The following is a 23,619-nucleotide window of genomic DNA, read 5'->3' as shown; positions in this document are numbered from 1 at the left end:
CAGTTAAAATGAACCATATATTTGATTCAGTCTACATGACTACAAGACTACTTCAAATGACTTAACTCCAAGATGATATTCTAAAAACACATCATCAGGTGTAGGGAAGCAGCACTGCAACCTTTTCTTTCAGGTGTAATGATTTCTACTGTAATGTACAACCTCCCCCTTTTGGTTATAATATATTGTGACATTACAGTAATATAAGCAACTAATTTTGCATTAATATAAGTCAAAGATATCACTCCATCCTCCTAAGGGTAAAAAAACCTTATTGGGAGAGATTATTTTGAGTTTTATCAGTGCAAAGATATTTTGCATATTTTAGCATCTTAGAGAGAACATTTTTTTCTGGACAGTTACAGGCTTGTGGATCCAGGATGGCATCAGATGCTGGTTTGCCTTTCATTCAGTGCACCAACAACTGTTCAGCTTCTTTTTTCTCTCCATCTTCCATCCACTTGAGGGTCTTTCTCCAAACGGCCCAGTAGTTGGCTCAGTGTGTGTATTTTGGTTTGCAGTCCATTCTTGGCGGGAGTTAACGACTTTCGATTTCACCTTTCTACCTAACAGGCAGAGAGAGAGATCTTCTGTCTGAGTTATAATAAAAGTAAAATACAAAAGCAACAAATGTGTGCATCGTGGATCATGAAGGTGCGTGTCCATACACAGGACAACGTTCCTGTTTCTCCCCCACCAAAGTCCAGTTGTAGGAACAATATGCCAGCTTTGATAAGGAGAAAAACCCAGATTTATTTTTTTTTAATAGTTACTTACAGTTCTCCCTTAGCCTAACCTGGGACTTCACTGGGTTCTGCACTTTTTTGAGGCTCTCTTTTTTTAAACCATTTTTGTCATAGTTACTGTAAATATACTATTTCAAGATGTTGAGGGAAGTGTTGTTGTAGAATTTTTATAAGTCAAAGGGAAAGTCATAAGAAAATATTAAGAATGCAGGTATTGGCTTTTTAATGGAATTAAATTTTATAACATTCAGCCCATCCCCCTTTTACTTCCAATCAATTCTGTACAGTCCCCAGACTAAAACAGCACAAGACATTATGAACAAAGAAATCACTGTATATTGTGTTTTTAGGAGTATTTTGTACATATCACAACTTTATTCTAGTTTTAAATAAGCTCCATACTGGGAAATCAATTCGTTCACTGCCAGCCGATATCTGTACCCTGCACACTTGGCCTGTTAAAGTTCGTGTGATGAGTGAGGATCCTATTAAGTTAGAAGGTTCCACAGTGTTATTCCATTATTGTTATCTGCTTCCGACTGTTAACAGCGAAAGCTAGGTGATGATGTGACATGTATTTTTTCCATTTGTACTGTTGCTGAGGCCTTGATAAGGGCAGGGCGTTAGCATGCCCGTGTCAGAAAAAGGAAGTGGGAGGGTTCAGAGGGCACCGAGCGAACCTGATGGCAGGATTGTCAATAGTGCACGCTGGTGTTGGAGACCAGGAATCTGACACCACCCTCTCACAAATACTGCCACTTGGAGTGGCGTCTCATCCTGAGTGACGGTCTACAAGACTCCAGACTCTGACACCTCGTTATCACTATGGCATGGAAGCAGGCAGAGTGAGGCCCGCCAGGCATGTGACGCTAGAGGGATGGGGATTAAGGTTGTTATAGGTGGGGAGTGCTGTAATTACCTGACAATGAAAAAGGGTGCACAAGACATCACAAATCTCTCAGTGAATATACTTGTTTTCAGATGTTTTATTTTAACAAGCATAATAGGATTAATGTAGGTGGAAAACCAAAAGCAGGATGTGAATGGCTGAGGTGCAAAGAAAGATTTCACAGGAGTCGATACAAATGTTAGGCAAGAGAAACTGCGCAGTTTTCAGACAAGAAATCCTAAAGATTAAAAGCCAGCAAAAATATATTTTCTGCAACTAAACAAGAGGAAAAAGATCAGCTTTTTTATGCCATAAGGCATAAAAATAAATTATACCATTTAGAAATCTGCAGCATGTTAATCTATTTGTAAAGACTACGACTCAATTATAGCTGAATTTAAGAAATTTTTCATGTTTGAAATATACTATCGGTAGTGCAAATCATTATAATCTGGTGGCCTACCATAAAGTAGAATAAGTTTTGAGAAAACTGTGGGATGAAAAGGCAGCCAGCATCAGCACTGAAATAACCCAAAGGATTGTCAGATTCTGTATTCTGAAGCATTGCACTGTAGTGCAGATTTGTGATGGATCTCAAATAAATTTTTATAATTTACTAAGAAGGTTGTCACTATGAGTGATATCATTTTTTAACCTTTTGACTTTGGGGCTCAGTTCATTTGTAAAAGGTGGAAGAGGCTTGTTTACTAGGATGTTTGTTTTCTTTCTTTTCTCTTCTTCTTTTGCCTGTTACTTTGTCACATGGCACTGATGCCATTTTTGCAAGAACATGGTCAGCTACTCTCATGTACAATAAATTGTGAAACTTACGCAAAACCATTCTGAAATCCAAAAATCTGCAAATAATTACAATAAATCACCTCAGACTGTTTCAAAAGGATATTTTGAAAGCTTTGTATTCTACAATAATGTAATAATAACAACTGATTTACCTTTATACAATTACAAATGTACATCATATAGCACAGATCTGTGTCCATCCCTAATTTACAACTAAGTCTAGACTTGTGTTTTTACACACCACTGTATGAGATCTGAGATACTGTGGAAACAAGCACATGAAGATAGATAGATAGACAGATAGACAGATAGATAGATAGATAGATAGATAGATAGATAGATAGATAGATCATTTATTTAGCTCCATCGTCAGTGCACAGTCTGTCTCTGTGTAATAGCATCACTTACTATCCATTATGACTATCTACAGCCACACTCTGCCACCACCATTCCCTCATACTTGTGTTTGAAAGTGACCACACCGTTTTCATGATAAAGGAGTGAGATTGGCTCCAACTTAGTGGGTACACAGCAGGCACGCGATACCTTCTCTGGACTCTTAACACTCAGCAGTGACTGCACAATGGCATGTTTGGTAGGCGAGACCTCAGAGGTCATAGGTGGGTTGCACACGCCGTTGCACTCATATGCCTCATAACCCAGAGGCTGGATGATCCACGTATCCCAGCCAATGTCTTTAAAATCCACAAACAGTGGGGTCCTCTTGCATGACTCGCTCTTAACATTGCGACGGATTCGGGAAGGTGTGTCATAGATAAGGTTGGACTGCAGTTGCAGGAGAGACTGTTTGTCCAGCTCGTCCTGGTCAGTGAGGCCAGTGTCGTGATTAACATGCCCCCATAAAGGCTGTTGGCTGAGGCCCATGTTTTCAGGAAGGTCATTCTCATGTTCAATCATCTGGTTGAGCTCTTGTTTATCCACTTTGTGGTCTCTGCTCTGATCGTCGGAGAAGACAATGATCACTGCATTGTGTTTCCCCTCCAACCTCCTGTCGATATCAATCTCAACCAACCTCCCGCCCTCCTCTGTGACCTCTTGTGTGGCCCCTTCTTCCTCTGACCCCAGACCTACAATATGAACCTCCAGTCTGTGAGTTGCACACCCTGACTTCTGCCAGAGTGTAACCACATGAGTCAGGTCAAATGACACCCAGCTGTTATCTTTGGCATGGATATGCTTTGTCACCAGTTCCTCCAAATCCTTCATCTCTACCACCTCCTCTTTAGCCCTCCTTCTCCCTTCTTTCCCCACCTCTTTTGTCCAAACAATGCCTTCGTGTATTTTGTAGATGGTCACCTTGCAGTCAATGCCAGCATATGGTCTTTGGGCTCTCTGGACCAGGGTGAAAAGGTGAAGCTCAGCTATTGTTATGTGTTCATGGGGGCGCATTGAGATGTTGAAGAGCAGGGGATGTATCCTTACACCTCTGGTTGTTATACTGTATATGGAGGAGTCTGAAATCAAAATATCAAAAAGTGTACCTCAATGCATTTTGAATGTTTCTGTGGTCAAAACTGAAGTTCAGCCATGTTAAGAAACATTAAAATATACCATATAAACAGTTATTATAATAGATGCATTGAGATTGTTTTGATATAAGTCATGAATTCTGAAGGTTTAGTTCAAGTACAGCATTTTGACTTTTGTAAATAAAAAGTAGTATTCTAAACCATTAAATTATCAGAATGTCAAACATGATCCCAGTGTGAATTTCCCCACTGCGGGATCAATAAAGTTCATCTTATCTTATCTTATGATCCCAGTGATTTTTAAGCTACTCCTGTAAATCTGGTTTACATGTAATTTTAAAAATGCAACACAAAGTTTAGAGCGACATTATTTAACTTTTAAAACAATTGTGGAGAATAAACAATATTATCTTTTGGATTAGCCTCCAACCCAATCACCTGCATCGAGTAATTGACGGCCCATGCAAGAGAGTCATCGATCAACTATCTTCCTCCAGAATTGTTTTAGAGTGGCACAATGTTGCTTTAAATTTTTATGCATACATACAAATTTTCCCAGATTTTATTGTTGTTAAACAAAAACAAGTTTGTACCTTCGTTCTTGAAACTGCGCACAATGTTGGCTGAAGGCACAGCAGTGTAGTCATGGGCAAATCGGTTGTACAGCTCCAGCATGTACTCTGGTGGCTCCTTATGGGCAGCGAGGGGCTTGGGCAGGGGCCTCAGCTCTGTGAGGTTCATTGTGGACAGAAAATGGCTCAGAATGTCCTGCGTATCAAGTAGCGGATTATCACCCACGCCCCTACCGACTGAAGCCCTGTGATGGTTCTCAGGAGATCTGATGGGACTGCTCAAGCTCAAACCAGTCAACATCAGAAGCAGGACATTCAGAGAGCATATAAACCCAAGACTGGAGAAGACTGAAACAGTCATGGTTGAGTAAGGGAAAGGTTTAAATCCAAAGACTGAGTATCAGATGAGAAGATGTGATGGATCCTTTGGAGTGGACACCTGCAAACTGTTCAACCTTTCGAGGAAGGACGCTCCTTCGTTTAAGGGCAACGGGTTGCTGTTGGGGACAACGAGAAAACAGCTTTGCCCTTGTTGATCTTGTAGTTTGGTTCTGAGGGCAGGGCTGTGCTGTCCAATGTGCTGTGCTGACATGTTTGGAGATGTCACTGAGGCCCTGCTTGGCCCTCCTCTCTCTCTCCCCCAGTCAGGAAGTTAAGACTAACCATAATTTCCAGTGATATTCAGTTTCATTTGTGTGCTTTTATCTCCATTAACCACTTACAAAACTTGCCTTACAGTGAAATCAGAGAAACATGACATTTGATTTATGAAACTGCCAAATGCTGCACCATGCTGAAATAAAAAACTGGGCGGTGATATTTCATTTTTAAAGAGTTACCGATTAATATATACATAAAGAACTTATTGCAATCAAGTATCAATCAAGTAATCACCAATAATGGTGGAAAAATTAAACATGTAAATGATGTTTTGTGTACTCCTTTCCTGGATAAAGCACAAAATCAATTACCAATTAACAATATTGTTGATTTATACTTGGTAGTCTCCACAAGAGGCCAGTGTAGACTCAGTGTCTGTACATCTGCCTCTTCATCTAAGACTGAATTAAACATTTTCATTAGGTGCTGAATAGGCTGATATGATCTCAGTTGTGTATGCTTTTGGATGATTACTTGTTTTGCTATCTGACAGCTCACATATGCAATTATTGCCATCATTTCAACATAAACTCATGTAAACAAACAAATAAATTACACCAAATGAAAACTAGGCCAACAAAAATGAATTTGCAAATTACATCATTTTAGATTACTGTCACTTAAAAACAAGTTTCACTGCAACTCAAGCCATTTCAGCCATAGCACTTCATTAATATATATGAGACATAAACTTGTCATGATTTTACATGACGATATAAATATATGAACCAACAGTGTATGAGAGAACATAAAACGCTTATGTAAGTGAGCGCTGTAGCCTGCAGGAGGAAACATAACTAATGCCAACATGTTTTAGCCTTTTCAGGGATTGTGTGCAACATGCAAGTTCATAAGTGTGTAGCATTCATCATGGCTACTGACCTGACAATAGAAAAGACACTGCAGAGTATTTGGACTTAAACACCAATTTGTTTTTCAATTTGTGATTCAAAATTACAGAGAGCTTTTTTATGTGATCCTACAAATCAGTTTTATGACTGTATATTGTATACTGTATAATTTATCAAAGAACTGGGTATATATGAGGGGTAGAAAAAAAATACATTTTACCTCTAAAATAACTATGACTCTATTGCTGTAGAGTTAGGTCTACCATGGGGTTGCATGCCCAATAACTACATAATCTTACTGTATAAATGATGTACAACATATTCCAGTTTGTTAGTTTTAACTTGTAAAATTTATCTTACTTTGACACACTTACTCCCCTTGAACATTTAAATAAATGTGTGTTTTTGGCCAATGCACCTGCAGTTTGGAACAGGTGTGGTCTCTGTTACAGAGAGTGGTATGGATAACTCAGTTGAACATAATTTTTTTCCATCTACTGATTTGTTCAGAACAAATGTAAACAGGATTGTTCAAGCAACCACTGGATAAGGACAGAAAATTCAGTTCTCACAGAATACAAATAAAAGTGAGAAATTAAGCACATAATTTATTGTTATTTTTCATTCAACATCGCAATGCAAAAAGGACCACTGCAAAGCAGAGTTGTATTGAATGTATGATCACTTACCAGTATTAGCTAATACACACCAATAACCTTTAATCATTAACATGGGTATTACAATAAATATTACAATATAAATACCTTCATTTAAATATTAACAGTCCTTTGTTACACATTTACAATCCCATTTTGCCTATCATGATAACAAATGAGGGTTTGCTAATGACCACACTGTCTAGTGTGATGGCACATTTGTCAAGAATAAACTGAATTCCAAACAATTTGGATGTTTTGATGATGAGGCGGACAACAGCCCTAATCCTAATCATCTTGAACACTGACAAAAAATATTTTTGAGATATTTTTATATTAGAATCCTTATTTACCCCAGAATCCATGGGGAAAAACAACAGTAGATCAACTTGTCACTTTAGGCCTTGATAGCGTGACAAACTAGAAGAATAGATCTCATAAGTGTGAGCTGTAAAATCCAAACTGTATGTGTCATATATTCTTTGGAGTCATGATTCTTGCATATTTAGGCTATTTCAGATGTCATACATAATGCATTATGTGTTTCAGAGAGACAGTATATCTTCTTAAATGACAAAATCCATCAAATCGATTCCCAAACAGCCTCCATAGTAAATACATGTAAATGTTTGGCACAATATTTCTTGTAAACAAATTATTTTTAACTGAATGTGTTTCTCTGTCAGTACGTGAATGATCAGATGGCACAAATCCGTATTTCACCAATGGAAAGTGTCTCTACAGGATTTAACCAGCTTGATTGGCCGTGTTGTCATGTTTACACCCAGGAGTCCAGTGGTGGAGGTTTGTTATCCATGAGGCCCACTGCAGGCCTGCCAGCTCTGATGAAGTGTTTTCTCTCACTTATCGCCTATAGGTCAAGAAAATATGTAATGTAAATATGTAAATATGTACACTGACACTTACAAGTCATGAGTAAGTAATCTTTTTAAATAAAATCCTGTAATATAAAACCGTTACTTTATCTGCTTATACCCCATACCAGGCATAGGTAATTAAGTCGGTTCTAGGTAAAACAGGCTATAAAACACATTCTATGCTGTTACAAAGTTGTTTAGATGCAATCAGTGCATTCAAATGGAAGATTACCTGGAGGGCATCTCTCTCAACAATGGGACCTTTTCCATCTCCAACTCTATCATTTGGCTCTAAACTGCAATATACGTCTGCAAATGAAAGCAATAATCACATTAGACCATATGTAGACCATATGATGCAGCAGAGGGGGAAATAGATGAAGAGAGAAGAAAAACAGATCTAAATTGTTTTGTAGGGAAAGCTTTATCAACCACTTGCCTGTAATAAGTAGGCCTGCTTTTGGAAATGTGTCAGTGTAGAAACAGCTCCATGATTATGCCTTCCTTCAGTTTTTACAGGAGAGGTTTTATTTCAGGAAAGTAACTTGATTCATATTAATGTTAGTAAACACTAACCACACCAGTAAGCTAGTGAAGTTAAGATGCTAAGGTTAATATTTTATTAATGTTAGGCTACATGTGTAACTTCACTCAGACTTATTAAAATTGGCTTTTCAGTCAGTAAATGTGACTCAATTTCAACTTAAAAATATTTTATTGTAAGTTATCTATGTCCTCTGTGTCCAAAGGAATGCTGCTCTATGAGGGCTACTCGCTACCTCTCTTGTTGTTTCTCTGTGTAATTTAGGTAGCCTCTTTGTGCCAATCATTTCACTTCAAACATCAATTTCTGAAACATCTGCAAAGCAGCAAAATTAGAAATATTCAATATACAAAAGCAATGGAATTAAGATTTCCTTTGAAAGTAGCTTGTACCTGTTACCCTGAAATTCATATTTCAGTGGGAGTTTAAGTTACGTTCATAATTCATGAAGAATCCTTCAGAGAAAATCCCTTTTTTTTGGGGGAAACTATGGTTCGCTCTTGACGCTACAAATGGGTGCCCTTTTGGAATAATTTTCAAATGAAATGTGACTGGTGATGCGTGAGCCTGCTGCTCTGCCTCTGGGAGACAATGTTCAGGCTAATAAGCCAAGTCTGTGCACTGATAACCTTGGCAGCACATCACTGGTTTAAGGCTATATTTCAGAAGAATATGGTCTGGGACTGAAAACGCCCATTTCTTTGTCCCTGACATGACAAAAAGCATAGTATGTTTAAAAGCTTTTTTTATTTTTGTTCTCTGAGCTAGAGGACACTTTTCTCATTTAGATGATGATTTAATAACATTTTGCTGACAGAATGCACGCAATGATTTGCTGACCTTGGTTTTTGTCCATGAGTGGCAAGGTGATGTCATCGATGCCTTGCTTTCCACTCTTGGATTTTTTGGCCACTCCAGTAGTTGTTGGCTTTGAAAGACAAAAAGGATTACTTTATTTTTCATAAAGTTTTGCATGCAACGAATAAACTTAAATTCATTGATTCCTTGAGTACATAAAAGGGTATCTTGTGTCTAGTGCTCTTTTTATGTGATAAAAGACAGGTTTCACAGTGGATCATGTGAGTGGAACAACAATGTTTGACATTTCTTGACAAACTTTACTCCCATCAGGTATAAAGGGGTTTGTATAAAGATGCTCTTGAAGGCTTTATTTAGATAATTATGCATGCTGATTCGGTTCTTAGTCAGTAAATGCTGACAAATACCTTAAAATGACTCTTGTTCCAGCCTGCCTTGCTCAGGGTGTTTCTCAGCTCCTTGTAGGCCCATATTGTCTGGAGCACATGGGAGGCTGCTTTGATCTCTCGTGCTGATTGGCTGACAACAAATCATTAGACATTGTGGTAAACAACAGAGGACAGCTCTGAGACAGTACTGTCCCAATAATTAAAATCCATTTCTGATTGCCCTGGGATATGATGCTTATAATAACGTGTGATTGCATCCAGGCTGCGTCAAGCATAAACAGACATCATGCAGTCCCAGCAACAAATATAATAAAACCAGTGCAGCCTTGTCTATTGTTTCCATCTTATTTTGAAAAAAAAAAGGACAACATATGTGACTTCTACTGCAGATTTTAAATTACAGTCTGACTGTCTAAAAATTGTACCAAAATTATTTGAAAATTTTTGCAACTTACTGATTACATTAGAATGCAGCACATTTTCAGAAATGTGTGAAAAGGTATTAAGTTTGCAACTTAGCCAGAAGAGATTAAAGTACCTTGACTTGTTGATGGCCACCAGTTTCTGCACAGCATGACCCTGTATGAGCGCTCGGGCGTTCTCTGGGCTGTCTGTGATGATCTCATGGATAGTGTTCAGTATAGAAACCACCGTATCCCCCTCAAGATTCTTGGCTGGGTGCTGCTGCCCACATGGCAGGTTATTGACAAGGTCCCTCAAAGCGTAGCTCCCTGTAATGACAGAGAGTCAGCATAGTAAAAAAATAATGTGAGTGGAGCCATGTGTGCGTAGATGAGAGTTACAAACCTTTACCTATGAGGTCTTTATTCCGTCTGTCCATCGCCAGATTGCGAAGAGCGATAGCCACAGCACGCACCACCTTGTCCACGTCTGAGCGCAGCAGCTCCACCAGAATAGGCAGCCCTTTCTCTTTTCTCACTGTGGCCCGGATGTAGCTGGACCACTACAAGAGCAAACATGAAATACAGAATACCTTTGTGATGTCGGTGTGTTTTGAGCGTATCCATGAGAATATGCTTCTGAGGCGCTTTATCTCTTCCCCTTCACAAAACCACTCATATCACCACAAGTACTGCATACTGTGAAAAGAAATTTCCAGTGCCAGTGTCCCATAAGCAATAATTAAGGTCTACCGTTTTAACTGCTCTCTTGCGTGTGATGCAACTCGATTTCAAAATCTAAACATTTTAAAACTGCCATAATCTGAGCACAGACCTAATGTTGATCATAAGTTACAGTGACATTCATGGCACGGTATATCTTGGCAAAGCACATTATTTGACAGGCCTATGGATTCGCTTGGGGGGCAAATCAGCAAATGTGACTTTTGATCGTGCAGGGTGCTGACAAAGCCAATCTTGAGAGTTCAGTTATATTAAAACGATCAACCTTTCATCTCCCTCAATCTGCACACTTGAACACTGATGCAGTCTCAGAAACACAATCCAACCAGCCAAGAAAAAAAAAAGCTTCAGGCATGGAGGCCATCATGTACACTGAAGGCCTTTTGAACGTTGACTTGTGTAACCCTGCACAGTGCAGACTGACATCAAACTGACAATGTTATTTATTTAGGGTTCAGCTCTGTATCAAATCCCCCCACATGTTGAATGATGATGTTATCCAAAGACAAATTTTGGATCTGCTCCATAGACAATGCATAAGGGCACTAGGACACAATAACAGCAGCCGTGGTGATCTACTACAAATACACTATAAATGAGCCAACAAAATGTCATTTGATAACTGCATCAATTCAAAGTTTAATGCTCCGATTTCCAGCTTCATAGGGACTATTTTTATGCTGGGGATTCACGCCACAATCAGAACCGCTGTGTTAAGTCATGAGTGAAAGAAAGCTTTTCCATCCACTCACAGCCCAGTGTCCCGCAGCGAGGTTCTGCAGTGCTCCTGCGGCTGCCTCTAGGGTGTTGTGGTTTTGACTGCAGGTGAGAAGAGAGAGGTAGAGCCTCACCACCTCTGGCTGGTACAGCAGCTCTAACCCTTTAACAGAAAGGCAGAGACAGTCAGGGATGACGTTCAAGCAGTGGCAAAATACCTGCATGATAGTGTCGTCAATAATCAGTAAAAAAGTCATCAAACCAGTTTGTGTCGATGCAAATGTGATAACATTGTTCTCCCATTTCATCTATCTATATTAGTTTAGGCCAGTTGTTAGTTAGGCCAGTAGAACAATGTATTAATGAATTGAATTAAACTCTCTACACATGAAAATTACTACTCTGTCAGAATCCTGCAGAGGTTGTTTTTGTACTGAGCCAGAGGAGGATTCTGGATGGCTGACAAGTAGTATCAACCTGACCTGGGACCGTAACTTGCTTGTCATTCTAATTTGCATTCACTGGCTGGTGTGTGGGAGGTATCGGCTTAGCTCTGATCTCTGTTCTGACGGCAGCTAGATCCACATATACAGTATTCAGCCCTACAGTACTACTGTAACATTTTTTTCCTGTATATACAGGAAGCATTCATGACGAAAAACAGGCATGAGGTCATGCAAAAGGTACCAAATAAAGATATGTTAATACCCCTGGGTCCCTGAACAAATTCCTGGGCTTGCCAAAGAAAATGCTCTTCCTCTAGATTTGGCCCGATAAAAATGTTATCAGTCTTTCAGCTGGTGGGTCATTTTTGTTTTAGTCATAAAACTCTCCTCAAGTGGTGCAGGTGCTGAGGTGTGGCTTTGCATTCAAATGAACTATCTTTCAGGTCATGCAGCATCATGCATACAAAGCAAATAACACAGAAAGCAAGTACTGATGCCTAATGACAGAATCATATGATGATGATAATATGTGATAAGATTGTAATAAGATTGTTGTCTATTCTGTTTATTTCCAAATTTTACTGTAAGTCGTAGACTGCAGTCAGTATGTGTGTTCCATTTAAAATGTCATGTTTTATGTGAAGTTTAAATGTGTATACCTTTCATTTGTTCTGTACGTTTTGGTAAATCCATTGTACCATATTTTCTGTCCATAAATCCATTTTTCCAACCTGTACATTACAGACACATACGTGCACACAAACACCAACACCAGTTTTTAATTTTATGAGTGCATCAATAGATAGTCAGTGAATTCAATGTGGTATCAACTCACAATAGTACTGCCGTGAAAATATTCAGGATTAACAAGCAGACTGACCTTGATTGAACCACTCCTCTGATGAATACAGCCAAAGGGAAAGGAAGAAAGAACAACGTCAAAGATTAGATTATTCTGGGAAAGGACGCAGCAGAAGAAAACACAGAGCTCCTTCATGTGGTGAGACGCTGGGGAATCAACTGTATCAGGTTAATGATTAGATCAGCGAGGCATTTGTCAATTTTGTGCAATTAACTGAAAGGTTAGCATTGGTGAAAAGCCGTACAATTTTAAATCACAATTAACTGTAACCCTATTTTTTCTCCATTAATTTGTTTCCCGGAGTACAGAAGAATGTAGTCTTATTTAGTTAATTTAGTATTTAGTTAATTTGTGAATATGGGCTGTAAATCAAATACTTGCTCGGGTTGTGCATCACTAGAGTTTTTCACAGTTTAAGGATTGCTTTTTTTTTTCATTTTGAAACCTTGAATCTGCATGAAATATTTAGGCTCTCACTGGCATAAAAAGGTGGCAAATGTGAACCCAAATCCAAGACATGCTAAAATTGAATTAAAACCTTCAAACACAGAAAACACCCAATTTCCCTCAGGGATCAATAAAGTACTCTGATTCTGATTCTGAAATGGTTGTTTTACGGGGTCATTATAGATTATACAAAGAGTAAATGAAGAAAATCAATCCCAGTGAAAAGGTACTTGGAGTATTGTGGGATGAGAAGAAGTAGGAAGAAAAACAGGATCAAATTTGAAAGATTTTGATCCGAAACTATAAATCCTTGAAAAAGTGACTCCGCACTTGGACGATCAGAGGAATTAGTGCCGTTTTAGTAGTGTGTGCTGCAGCGACTGTGCTATTTTAGGTTCCTTTCCGAGTCTCCTTTCCGAATCTCAAACAGACCATATTAAAGTCTCCATTTGAGGTGTTAATTATTAGCAGGTATTTCCTCAAGAAACACCATTATACAATAGATGTCCTCACACATAGGGTTTAAGATGTCAGTGAGCAAACTAATCAGTCTGAGAAAAGGAATAATTGTCATTATACAAAAAAAATCTGAGATGAAAATAGATGTTTTCAATCAGAGGAACCTATTTAATCAGTAATGGCTTCTGTGATGTCATCACATATGATGGTCAACCAACCTTTGGGTCTTTTCCCTCCAAAACCCTCGGGCTCATTTTTCTTCTTCTGGTGTCCCATTGACCTCATCAGATGGTTGGCATGGGGCTCCTGAAATCGCTCCGCTCCTGGTATTTCTTTGTGAACATGATAGGACAGGTTTCGCAGGATGCAAACGCAGTTCTCCACTGACTAAATGGAGGACAACACGAGAAGATTCAGTAAGTGATGTTATACAGCAGTAAGTGCAATACATGGGTCTACATTGGCTAAATCAGTGAGAGAAAATTACTGTTCACTTATGCCAACAAAAGTAATTTGTACTGACCTAAAGCCACTACAAACAGGATTAAAAAATATTTGAACATCTAAATTTAAGTCAGTGTGAGGACTTCAGCAACCTTATTGTCAGTATCCTTGTTGACAACAGCTGACTGAAGGGCATGAAGAAGGGCGTCCACCAGCCCCTCACACTCCCTCAACCTCTGTCGGGCCTCCGCCCCATCTGAGCTAACGTTCCTGCAGAAACATTTTAGTTAGCAAAGCTGCGAGAACTCAGTCCACCACAAAGCCAGCCTTTAGCAGCTGTTGTCATTTGTTCCATGACAGCAGCCAAGATTACCTCAGACATCCAGAGGTGTTCTTGAAGACTGTGGTCCACTCAGCACTCAGCATTTTTGAGGGGTCAGCTGAATCTTTCCTCCATCCTGAATGTGGGATGATGATCTCATCAGTGAGCGTCTGAAGCCCATTGTTGATCACTATCATCTTAAGCGGCTCGTGTGAGGACAGGTTCCACAGAGTGCCTGCAGGGGGGTATAATACAAATGCTGTAAAAATAAAATGAAGGGTTACAGGTTATGAATCCAGGAAGGGACTGAGCTTTACCTGTGACCAACTCTTTGACCTCCATGCTGATACACTTCCTTAGTAGCCTCACTAAAGCTTGGATGCCATCACAGTTCTTGATGGCCATTTTGTTATTGTGGTCTTTTCCGTAGGATATGTTGCGCAAAGCACCACAAGCCTTTCGGTGAACTTCAGCTTTAGGGTGGTCCAGTAATTTCACTAGCATCGGTACCCCATTCAGCTGGCGCACCTCCTGCTTTATGCGGTCATTTTCATAACACAGGTGCTGCAAATAGGCGGCAGCATTTGACTTGACGGGGTCCATTGGGTGGCTGAGCATCGAGATCACCTCATGCAGGTTGGGGTCTCTCCAGCGGGGGTCTCTGCGGATGCTGTCCAGGCTGACCATGCTACTGCGTTTGTGGGGGAACTGCAGGGTCTGTGCTCGGCACATGGCCTGGAAGAAAGGATTCAGGTTCCCCTCCAGCTGGGCCATGAAGGCATCATCATAGCCACCTCTGAAGAGAGAGGAAAAGGCATGCATGCATATTGGGATCAGAAAATACACAACAATCAATCTTGAATTTTAAGATTTGGATTATTTCATGCGTCAGTCACCAGTTTGTGAAATACAAAAAGCTGTGGTTTTAAGGGGAAGTTTTATTCTGTACAGTCTTCTCACAGTGTCAATAAGACACCAGGTGGATTCTGTCCCCTTTGGACATTTTCCGGGCTTCACAATATGCTAAGCGTCTTTTTGCTATAGCCTTGTATGTATAACAGACAGATGTGAGTCTGGTGTTGATCTTCTCATCTAATCATCAGCAAGAACCAAAATGATTGACTTTTTCTTTTGTTTTCAACAGGCTGATTGCCATTTCTGAGTCTAATAAACTGGACTCCAGTGAGTTTACCAGCATAAGCGAGTTGCTTGTATCTTTTATAAACAGCTTTGTCACTTTATATGGGCTAAGGAAAAGCTTTTGGCAGGCAATAACAGGTGAAACCTTTTTATTTATCGACTTTGCAGGTTGCTGTCATTCCTGATTGATACCAGCAACTACTAAACTGCTTTCCATCTGTCTCTCTATTGTCCAGGCTGACTCACACAAGCAGGATGGAGGTGACTACTGGATGTGCAGCTACAAAGATTTTACATATTATTATATATTATTATTCTAATTATATATAAGCAGGCATTTTGTGATGAAAATGAAGCTGGAGCGTTGGTCTGAACATTATTTGGATGTGTTTTTTACATGGCAAACACACAGCACCACACACACACTTTCTTTCCATTATTTTTGTTTTATTTATGATTTGATTTATGATGCATTTCTGTCCGCATCTCATCTTCTTCATAGTCTGTGTATCTTTTTGTCCAAAGCTTTAAAAGGTGAATCGCATCATTGACATTAATAAGGTTTGTGTCAAATTTAACTGATGGAAGGAAATTTCTAGAATTCAGACAAATTCTCTGTTAAAAAACAGATAGTAGATGCTTGATGTTTAAATGTTTTCCTGTTATAAAAACTAAATTGTTGTTTATTTTTTCTGTTAATGTCAAAGATGAACTGATCCATTAGTCTTTATTAAAGGTGATCTTATTATCAGGGTCCATATTGATATTTCAGTGGTATGGGCTGAATATCCTTTACCTTCCCTGTCTGATTCCTGACCAATTCTAATGGGATCAGACATCCTAAACCTGCCAGTTAGGAAAAGGTTAGCGCAATCATTATTTTGCATGGAGATACTTGGTGGGAAAGGAAGAAAGATCATTTTTAAGTGCATTTAAATGAAAGTGTGATAAAGCAATACATTCATTTTACCAATTAACTTTGCGACGTGTCTAAGTACATGTAGGTACTGACCTGTACTTGACCCTACATCTAGATGCCATGGAAAACACTGGAGTCCTTGATACTATTTACACGGTCTCCCCTGTGGGATCAATAAAGTTTGATCTAATGCTCCATCCTCTTACCTGGTTCTAGAGGGCTCTCTGAGGAGCTCCATGGTGGTAATTGGCCTGAACTGGTGAATACCCCCCAGTGTCGGGTAACTGGCAGCTGGATGGTCAGTCTTCATGTCCAGTGGGTTTTCTCCCCGCTCGCTCATTCCATCTTCCTCCGCCTGGCTGCTGAGGCCTGCAGGAGCGTAGCTGTCTCTGAGGAAGGGCAAGGTGTGGTGAGCCCCGGGCTTGAAGTTCTTGGCAGGCCAGTAGCTGTGGAGGGTCATGCGGGACAGGCTTCCATACCCTGAACATAACTCACCCCCAATTCCTCTGTAGCTGTCAGGGAGGGTGTACACTCTGCTCTGCCTGTCTGGGTTCACTGGCTGAGGCTCCCCTGACTGCTGTATCACCTCGGGTTGTTGGGGTGTTGTGGTTGTTATGGTCGGTAAAGCAGACTCAGAGGGTTCAGTGTTTGTTTCACCAATAGGTTGCTCAGTAGGAGTTTTTTCTTGATCTTCTGGAGGCGATGTGAGATCAGGTGTGTCTGATATCTGGATGTTTTCCTGTTGTGTCTCTGAGGATTCTTGGCTCTCGCTGGGGGTCTGTTCTCCCTCTTGTTCCACAGCCTTGGATTCCTACAAGGATTGATGCACCGCAGCGATTATGTCTAATGTAAGTCTAATCAGAATCTCTGTTAGTCTTTAAAATCCCATTTGTCTGAAAGATCTCAGGTTCCCCGTACCCGGCAAAATTAGTGGGTTTACAGTCAGAGCAGGAACTGTTTAGTCTTAATTTGATTGGGCTCGACCAAACAAGTTTCTGTTACCTACAGCGTGTGTTTATCGCTCATCTAAACTGCACAACCCATCCCAGTTCATTTCTCAAAGTGATGATCAATCATCATCATTTCAACACTTCCCTTGCTTTCTGAGCTACCAATAAATAATGAATTCTTCTTTCCTGCCAAAGAATAATGAATTCCTCTTGTTGAAAATGAGTTTAAATTGGAGTCTGATGAAACAACTTGAGGTCCAGCCATTGTTCAGAAGCAGAGAGTAAATTGCAGGAAATTTAATTGGCTGGTTTACTAAATTGATTTTGGTTTTAACTCCTTCCTAGCAGAGTGTGGGCAAAACCTGTTGTTTTAAACACAAAAACATGTAAATATTTAGCAACTCAAAGAAATCAAACCTAATTGCACTAAATCCCAAGGATTTGTTGAACCAGAAGTCAATTTCTTACTCTGCTAGTCAGTGCAACTGAAATTCAGCCTTGTAGTCCTGTCTACAAGAACTTTACAGTGTCTGTAATGAAGACTGGATGAGAGTAGACTCAAAGGCAGCACTTCACCTATATATTTATATTATTTAAAACAAATTTTGGGTCATAATGGATTAAAAAGCGTAAATATAAAAAGCTGTTAATTACATTTTCAGAGGATACAGAAAGCCCAAAAGTGACAAATGGCTCATTTATGCTGACAGTTCAAGTACAACTGAAGCGATACATTGAGTAGAATAACTAAATTAAAAAGATTTTAATTAATTTTTTTAAATGACATCCAAACACAATCTTATTCCTAGGAAACATTTAACCACACCCTAGAGAAATCCACACCAGATTTAGCTATATAGTTAAAACTTTAAAGAGGTATTGATGAAAAAAGGTATTTATTTTGTGGCTTGTAGCCTTTCGGCATCTTTGCCAATCAATCAAAAATTTCACTATGACAAACAGTAGGAACTCATCAACCTCGGTGTCTGTCTGCTGTGGGGTGTCGGTCTCCGTGGAGCTCTCATTGGTTGAGGTCATCACAGAGGCGATGGAGGTGGGCGTGTCCAGTTCGTCATTGGTGGATGGGTTATCCAGAGTGGCCTCTTTGACCTCCTGGGACAAAGATAATGGAGGAGGCCCCTCTGAACTCTGTTCCTAAACAACACAGACAGAAATGAATCGGGCACTGTCACTGTCTCAGCACCACTCCAGAATAATTTGTCCGTGTTATGTACATAATCTTTACATTATACAACAGCACGATAGCACATCATGTCATTAAGGCGGTCTGCAAATGATAAAGGAGCCGCACTTGATGTCGGCTTGCGAACGGAGTCAGTGCTGAGAGCTCAACACATTTCCACTCCATTATGCTATAATTTGTATAATTTGAAACATGAAGGGTTGAATTCATGCTGAAAAATGTTAATATACACACTTATTTTTAAATTAAACTAATATATGTCTGGACAATTTCTCCGCAATTTAATTAAGCAGTCTGTCCATAGGAAAATAATACAGGATCTGGTTCAAAGCCTGTGATCAAGTATACACAGTAAAAATACAGAGATATATAATAAATGGATGAAAGAGGCCACTGAGCACTTATTTAATTAAATGATTTCTCAGGTGTAATATCCTCGTGTTCAGGCTGCAGAATGCACAGTGTGCCAGTTAGCTTATCTCTATTTGGTAAAAGTTGCTTTAAAGTATGTGTAAAATGTAGAAATAATTTCAGATGCATCAGAATCATTTGATATATGCATACACGATTGGTTTGTTAATGTTAATGTTAATGTGCACTGGAGTGTTCTTTCAATTCATTTAGCCCTAATGGGCAGTTTCTAAAGTCTCAGGCTCAGTTTCTTTTTAAACTTGCTTCAAGCTCATTTTAAATGGAAAAGGTATCATGGAACTTTCTGTGCCCTTTTAGCCCAACTTTTTTTTGTTTATGATTTCAGGGAGCAAGTTTACTTCTTTTGATGTGTACTAAAACTGACAGGCAACATCTTACAGGGACAACAAAAAGATAAACACAAAAAGTGTAGTGTTTGGTAATAAGTGAGGATGGGGTAGAGCAGTGTTTTTCAGAAGAAGGCATCTACGTCGGGGCATCTCAGTTGCAGTTTAGTAGGTCAACTTAGCTGGTGGGAATATCATATTTGACATGAAACACTATTTGTATTTTTATCTGTCTGTATTGTCCAAATTACCATTGAATTATTGGTCATTATTGATTATAAATGCAATTTTCCCTCAGTATACGCAAGCTCATACGTTTCACTTCTGCTAAAACTGGCCATTTCAATGACATATTTCTATGCTTTAAAGCCTCTAAACAGATGCTGACAGTCCCCATTGTGTTATGTAAGTGTGTATAAAAAGGGCCCCTTGACAGCAGCAGTGTAATGGGACTGGATGTGTGCTGTCAGTTATTGTAACATAAGTTTTTTTTGTTATGAGTCCTGATTTGCCACCACTTTAATCAGTAACCCAGCTGCTGCTCTGGTACAACACGGGGATACTTCTGTAAATTTCCACTTGTATATTTCAAGTAGACCATTTTTTCCTTTTCTTTTCAACACAATGGGTTTCATTAACCGGAATGGATTAATTATTCAACATCTTGGTCTGGAGGCAGTATTTGACTGTAAACACATTTTAAGGAGATTTTTTTTCACATTAATTTCAATGTGTCGACAAAAATTATGTATTGCTGCTCTAACGGTCTCAATCAGTATCTGATTCACCTTTTTCAGTCTTGTAGGCCTTGTGACTGCAGCCAATGAATTTCCCAAAACTCTTGGACAAACTATCTTACAAACAACTTATTAAAACATTAGAATTTACATTTAAAATATTTTATTGTGAAAAATCAATTCCACTGCACCATTTATGGTCCACTTTTACTGTTTGAGTTGCTTATCGAGTCTCTCCCTCTTTCTCAGTTTTGAGTTCAAGAAATATGATGTCTCATCTGATATGTATCAGACACAATATGCTGAAAGATGTGCTGAGATGAAAAAGGAAAACAAATAAGCTGTTAAATCTCCCCAATTTCTGTTCTTTTTGAGGCTGCGGCATTAAACCGAACAAGTGCTGAGAACTCAACTCCACTGCATTAAATCAGGCTGCAGTGAACAGCTGACTGAATGTGGAGGGAGAGAGCTTGATTCGCTTTTCAAACACCTCACCAAACACAAGAGCCCCTCATATGCATGTACAAAATGTGTCAGGGAGATGATCCTGGCTTGAACACCCTGGGGCGGGGTGTGTGTATTTGTGTGTGTGTGTGTGTGTGATATTGTTAGGCAGCATTAAAAGAATGCCTGGCCAAAAGACAGACGGGGTACTACTGTCCTCTACAGACAGCTTGATTAAGGATTTGGAGGACAATAATAGGCTGGACAGGGGCCTGTGTGTTGTCCCCGTCTGATTCAAGCTCCAGGGAAGGCCAGGCTTCTGTGAGTCAAAGCTCATTTAAATAACTCACTGCACCATCACTAACTATGTGTGCTCACAGATCCAAATAGGTCGAGATGATGGTACTGAATCTGACTTAGCTTCAAAAAAACAAAAAAAATAAATAAATAAAAAAAGGTATGTTAATAGATGTTAGGTGCAGCGATGCAGGGGACAGAATGACATGATTAACATCTTGTTCCCATCAACTCTCAGTATTGAGGCCAGCTGCAGCCAAGGTATTATTTTGGGAGACTGATCTAATGCTGAGCCAGTTCAGATTTTGGTGACCAGCTCAAGGGCACAACAGCCGCCAGCCACAACTCCAACTTGTCACAAATCCCAAAATGGACACTCTCAATTGCAGTTAAATCAGTGGGGCAAAGTTATTGCAACTTGAGAATGAATAAAAGACAGAGGCCTTAACAGGCAGTTTGTCTTTATCAAACTGTGGGACTGAAAGAGTAATGCTTCCACTGGATAATAAAACATGACATCAGTCCACTGATGTCAGAACACATTAGTCACAACTTCGTCACAACTCATCTGCCCTCCACTATCTGTTGAATCAGTGATGCTCATATTGGTCACTGTAAATTTACAGAATGTGTCACTGTACATTGTGAAGGAAAATGGCACTGAAATGAAAGATGCATTACAAGATTCTCCTTATTAAGACTCGTTTCCCTCAGAAATGCGGTTATCCATTATGCAACACATCTTGTTTAACCATAATTCAACAAGACTGGCGCATGAAAATGAGCCATGGAAGCATATTCATTCTCAAAGTTTCTATTTGGTGCCTCTTTTCACTCGCAGTTATGCTCTGATCCTTAAATGGTTAAATGCTGCATGGTCAGCTTTAAGGTTTCTCTGGCACACCATGGCAATACACTTACCAGAGTGTGTGCAGCATCCGCCCCCCTAACCCCCCCACCCCCACCACCCCAGGAGGGACACCCTCTCCTCATAATACAATCAAACATTATCACCATGAGCTTGCCTATGCATTTGCACACACGCACAGCAATGCGTGCACACTCATACATACACACACACTTGATAATGACATTAGCATCATGTCCCCATGCACACACAAGGAGACTGCACCGAACAGCAGTGAGAGGCAAGGAGGTGAAGCGACTGATGCCTCCTTCATTCAGCATGACAGAGGGAGAATGCAAAGCTGTGGAGGGCTACAGTTCTCTGCAGGAAGAAAAAAAAACTGATAGGCAAAAAAGAGGGAGGGTACAGAGCAAATAGAGCCATTCCACCACACACTTACCTCTTTCACTTCAGCAGGCATTGCCAAATCTTTTCTGCTTCCCCCAATTGATGAACAAGATGTGTCCCCCACTGAGACGTCTTTTTCTGTGCCTCTGCTGAATTTTTGTCTTGACTCTTCCTCTGAGCATTTGAGGCAGTTCAAACATGAGCAGCCATCCTTCCTCCCAGCTCTCACTAATACACGTCCGCTCTCTCCCTCTCTCTCCCTCCCTCTCTCTCTCACTCTATTTCTCTTTCTCTCACAAACACACACTAGACACACCATGCACACATTTGCTCAACACAGACGTTCTCTCACACGCCCCCACATACACACACACACACACACACACACTGAGAAGCAATAAATGCCGGGCTTTCTCTCATTACTGCACTCTTCCTCTGTTCTGTGCTGCAGTTAATGTGTGCGCTATTAGCAAGGTGCTGAATCAACTGTGTGATGCTGAGCCTGTGAATGGCTTAGGTAAGTGCAGAGCCCTGCAGTCCCTGTGCTATACCCATATTTTCTGTCAGTCCTGGTGCACAGACAGAGCACACACATACATATAGACATACACACACACACAAGCACAGAAACACATCACTCCCTGTGGGCTCACAAGCAGATGCAGCCAGAGCATAGAGCAGCCCGCACAGGTTCAGTCCTATATGTCACCCATGTGCAGCATAGTAAAGAGTGAGGGATGGGGGGAATGGAGGGATAGGAAGGTGCATAAACACTGCATGCAGCACCAGGCAGAGAGACACACTCCATACTGAACGAGCAGCTTTGCTCTGCAAACTGTACCGAAAAAATCAACCCCCCTTTTCAATATCCATCACTGTCTGTCTGTGAATCTTCATACAATGCCTGCTCAATCCATTGTCATTGGGCAGAATCACAGAGCTAAAACTAAAACAAAGATGCCTTAAACAGAGGATACAAATCCTACAAGCAGCTAAACACCTGTTTTTTAAGATGTCGTCACTGTAAAATTGTGCCCATTGTAGTTGTCTTTTGTGAGCTTGTGGCACACACCTTGAGGCAGGTATTGCATCATTTTTAAAGGAGTCTGAGATCATCTTGTGTGGTCTTAAATAGTCACAGTTGATGAGCTGAGACGAAAACCACTGTCCCACAAGACTAATGTCTTACTTGCTTCCTCAATCCAAGACATCTTCCAATTTGCCATCAGACCACTGGCACTGAGAGAGCAATAATCCAAATAAAAAGATGAACTGCCATCCTGCACGGAGCAGTGTTCTTTATCAGATGTCTTTGTTATTGATTTAAGGACACCCCTCAACGCCACTGATCTCAGAGCATTTATAAATCCTCATTTCCCCCATTTCTTTCCTCTTGGTTTGCTAATCAACCACATTTTTGTTATTTTTGAAGCTAACACCTTTGCACTATTTTAAGGTTGGTTTTATTAACCCTTTTAGCCTAGTCAGCCATTCTTCATTTTTATTTTATGTAATGAAAACCTTGTTGGTCATATCTTTAACTTCATGGTGCCATCTTGATAATTAGTAACAGTAGCAACAGAAATCAATGAGGTAAAAAAAAATGAAATTGAATTTTTTGTTTCAAACAGCAAGGATAAGATACATTTCAGTAAATCAGTTAACAGCTCCCGCAAGTAAAGAGCTAACATTTGAGGCCTCTCCTTTAATTAAAAAAAAGTGTTTGATGCCTCTGTAGTGAAATCAAAGCCACATCCATGAAACAGTGTGCTTTCACA

General features: G+C 39.9%; 2 protein-coding genes across 2 annotated transcripts; both read right to left on the bottom strand.

The window, feature by feature from the left end:
* Positions 1-1,705: 1,705 nt before the first annotated feature.
* On the bottom strand, positions 1,706-5,088 carry LOC124051246 (bone morphogenetic protein 10-like). The gene is made up of 2 exons (XM_046374403.1): positions 4,520-5,088; positions 1,706-3,911 (listed from the first exon to the last, which is right to left on the bottom strand). The coding sequence occupies exons 1-2, from the start codon at positions 4,857-4,859 to the stop codon at positions 2,857-2,859; spliced, it is 1,395 nt and encodes a 464-aa protein (XP_046230359.1). The 5' UTR covers positions 4,860-5,088; the 3' UTR covers positions 1,706-2,856.
* A 1,553-nt stretch (positions 5,089-6,641) lies between these two features.
* arvcfa (ARVCF delta catenin family member a) lies at positions 6,642-22,051 on the bottom strand. The gene is made up of 16 exons (XM_046376072.1): positions 21,894-22,051; positions 18,125-18,301; positions 16,403-17,007; positions 14,455-14,933; positions 14,189-14,372; positions 13,968-14,085; positions 13,590-13,758; positions 12,484-12,501; positions 12,263-12,334; positions 11,193-11,320; positions 10,109-10,259; positions 9,834-10,026; positions 9,314-9,425; positions 8,928-9,015; positions 7,776-7,852; positions 6,642-7,536 (listed from the first exon to the last, which is right to left on the bottom strand). Exons 1-16 carry the CDS (start codon positions 21,912-21,914, stop codon positions 7,444-7,446), a joined length of 2,685 nt encoding a protein of 894 aa, XP_046232028.1. The 5' UTR covers positions 21,915-22,051; the 3' UTR covers positions 6,642-7,443.
* Positions 22,052-23,619: the final 1,568 nt, after the last annotated feature.

Source organism: Scatophagus argus, chromosome 20 (assembly GCF_020382885.2).
Source record: "Scatophagus argus isolate fScaArg1 chromosome 20, fScaArg1.pri, whole genome shotgun sequence".
Classification (NCBI taxonomy): domain Eukaryota; kingdom Metazoa; phylum Chordata; class Actinopteri; family Scatophagidae; genus Scatophagus; species Scatophagus argus.
The sequence above is the reverse complement of the archived record's forward strand: the minus strand, read 5'-3'. Positions and strand labels throughout refer to the sequence as shown.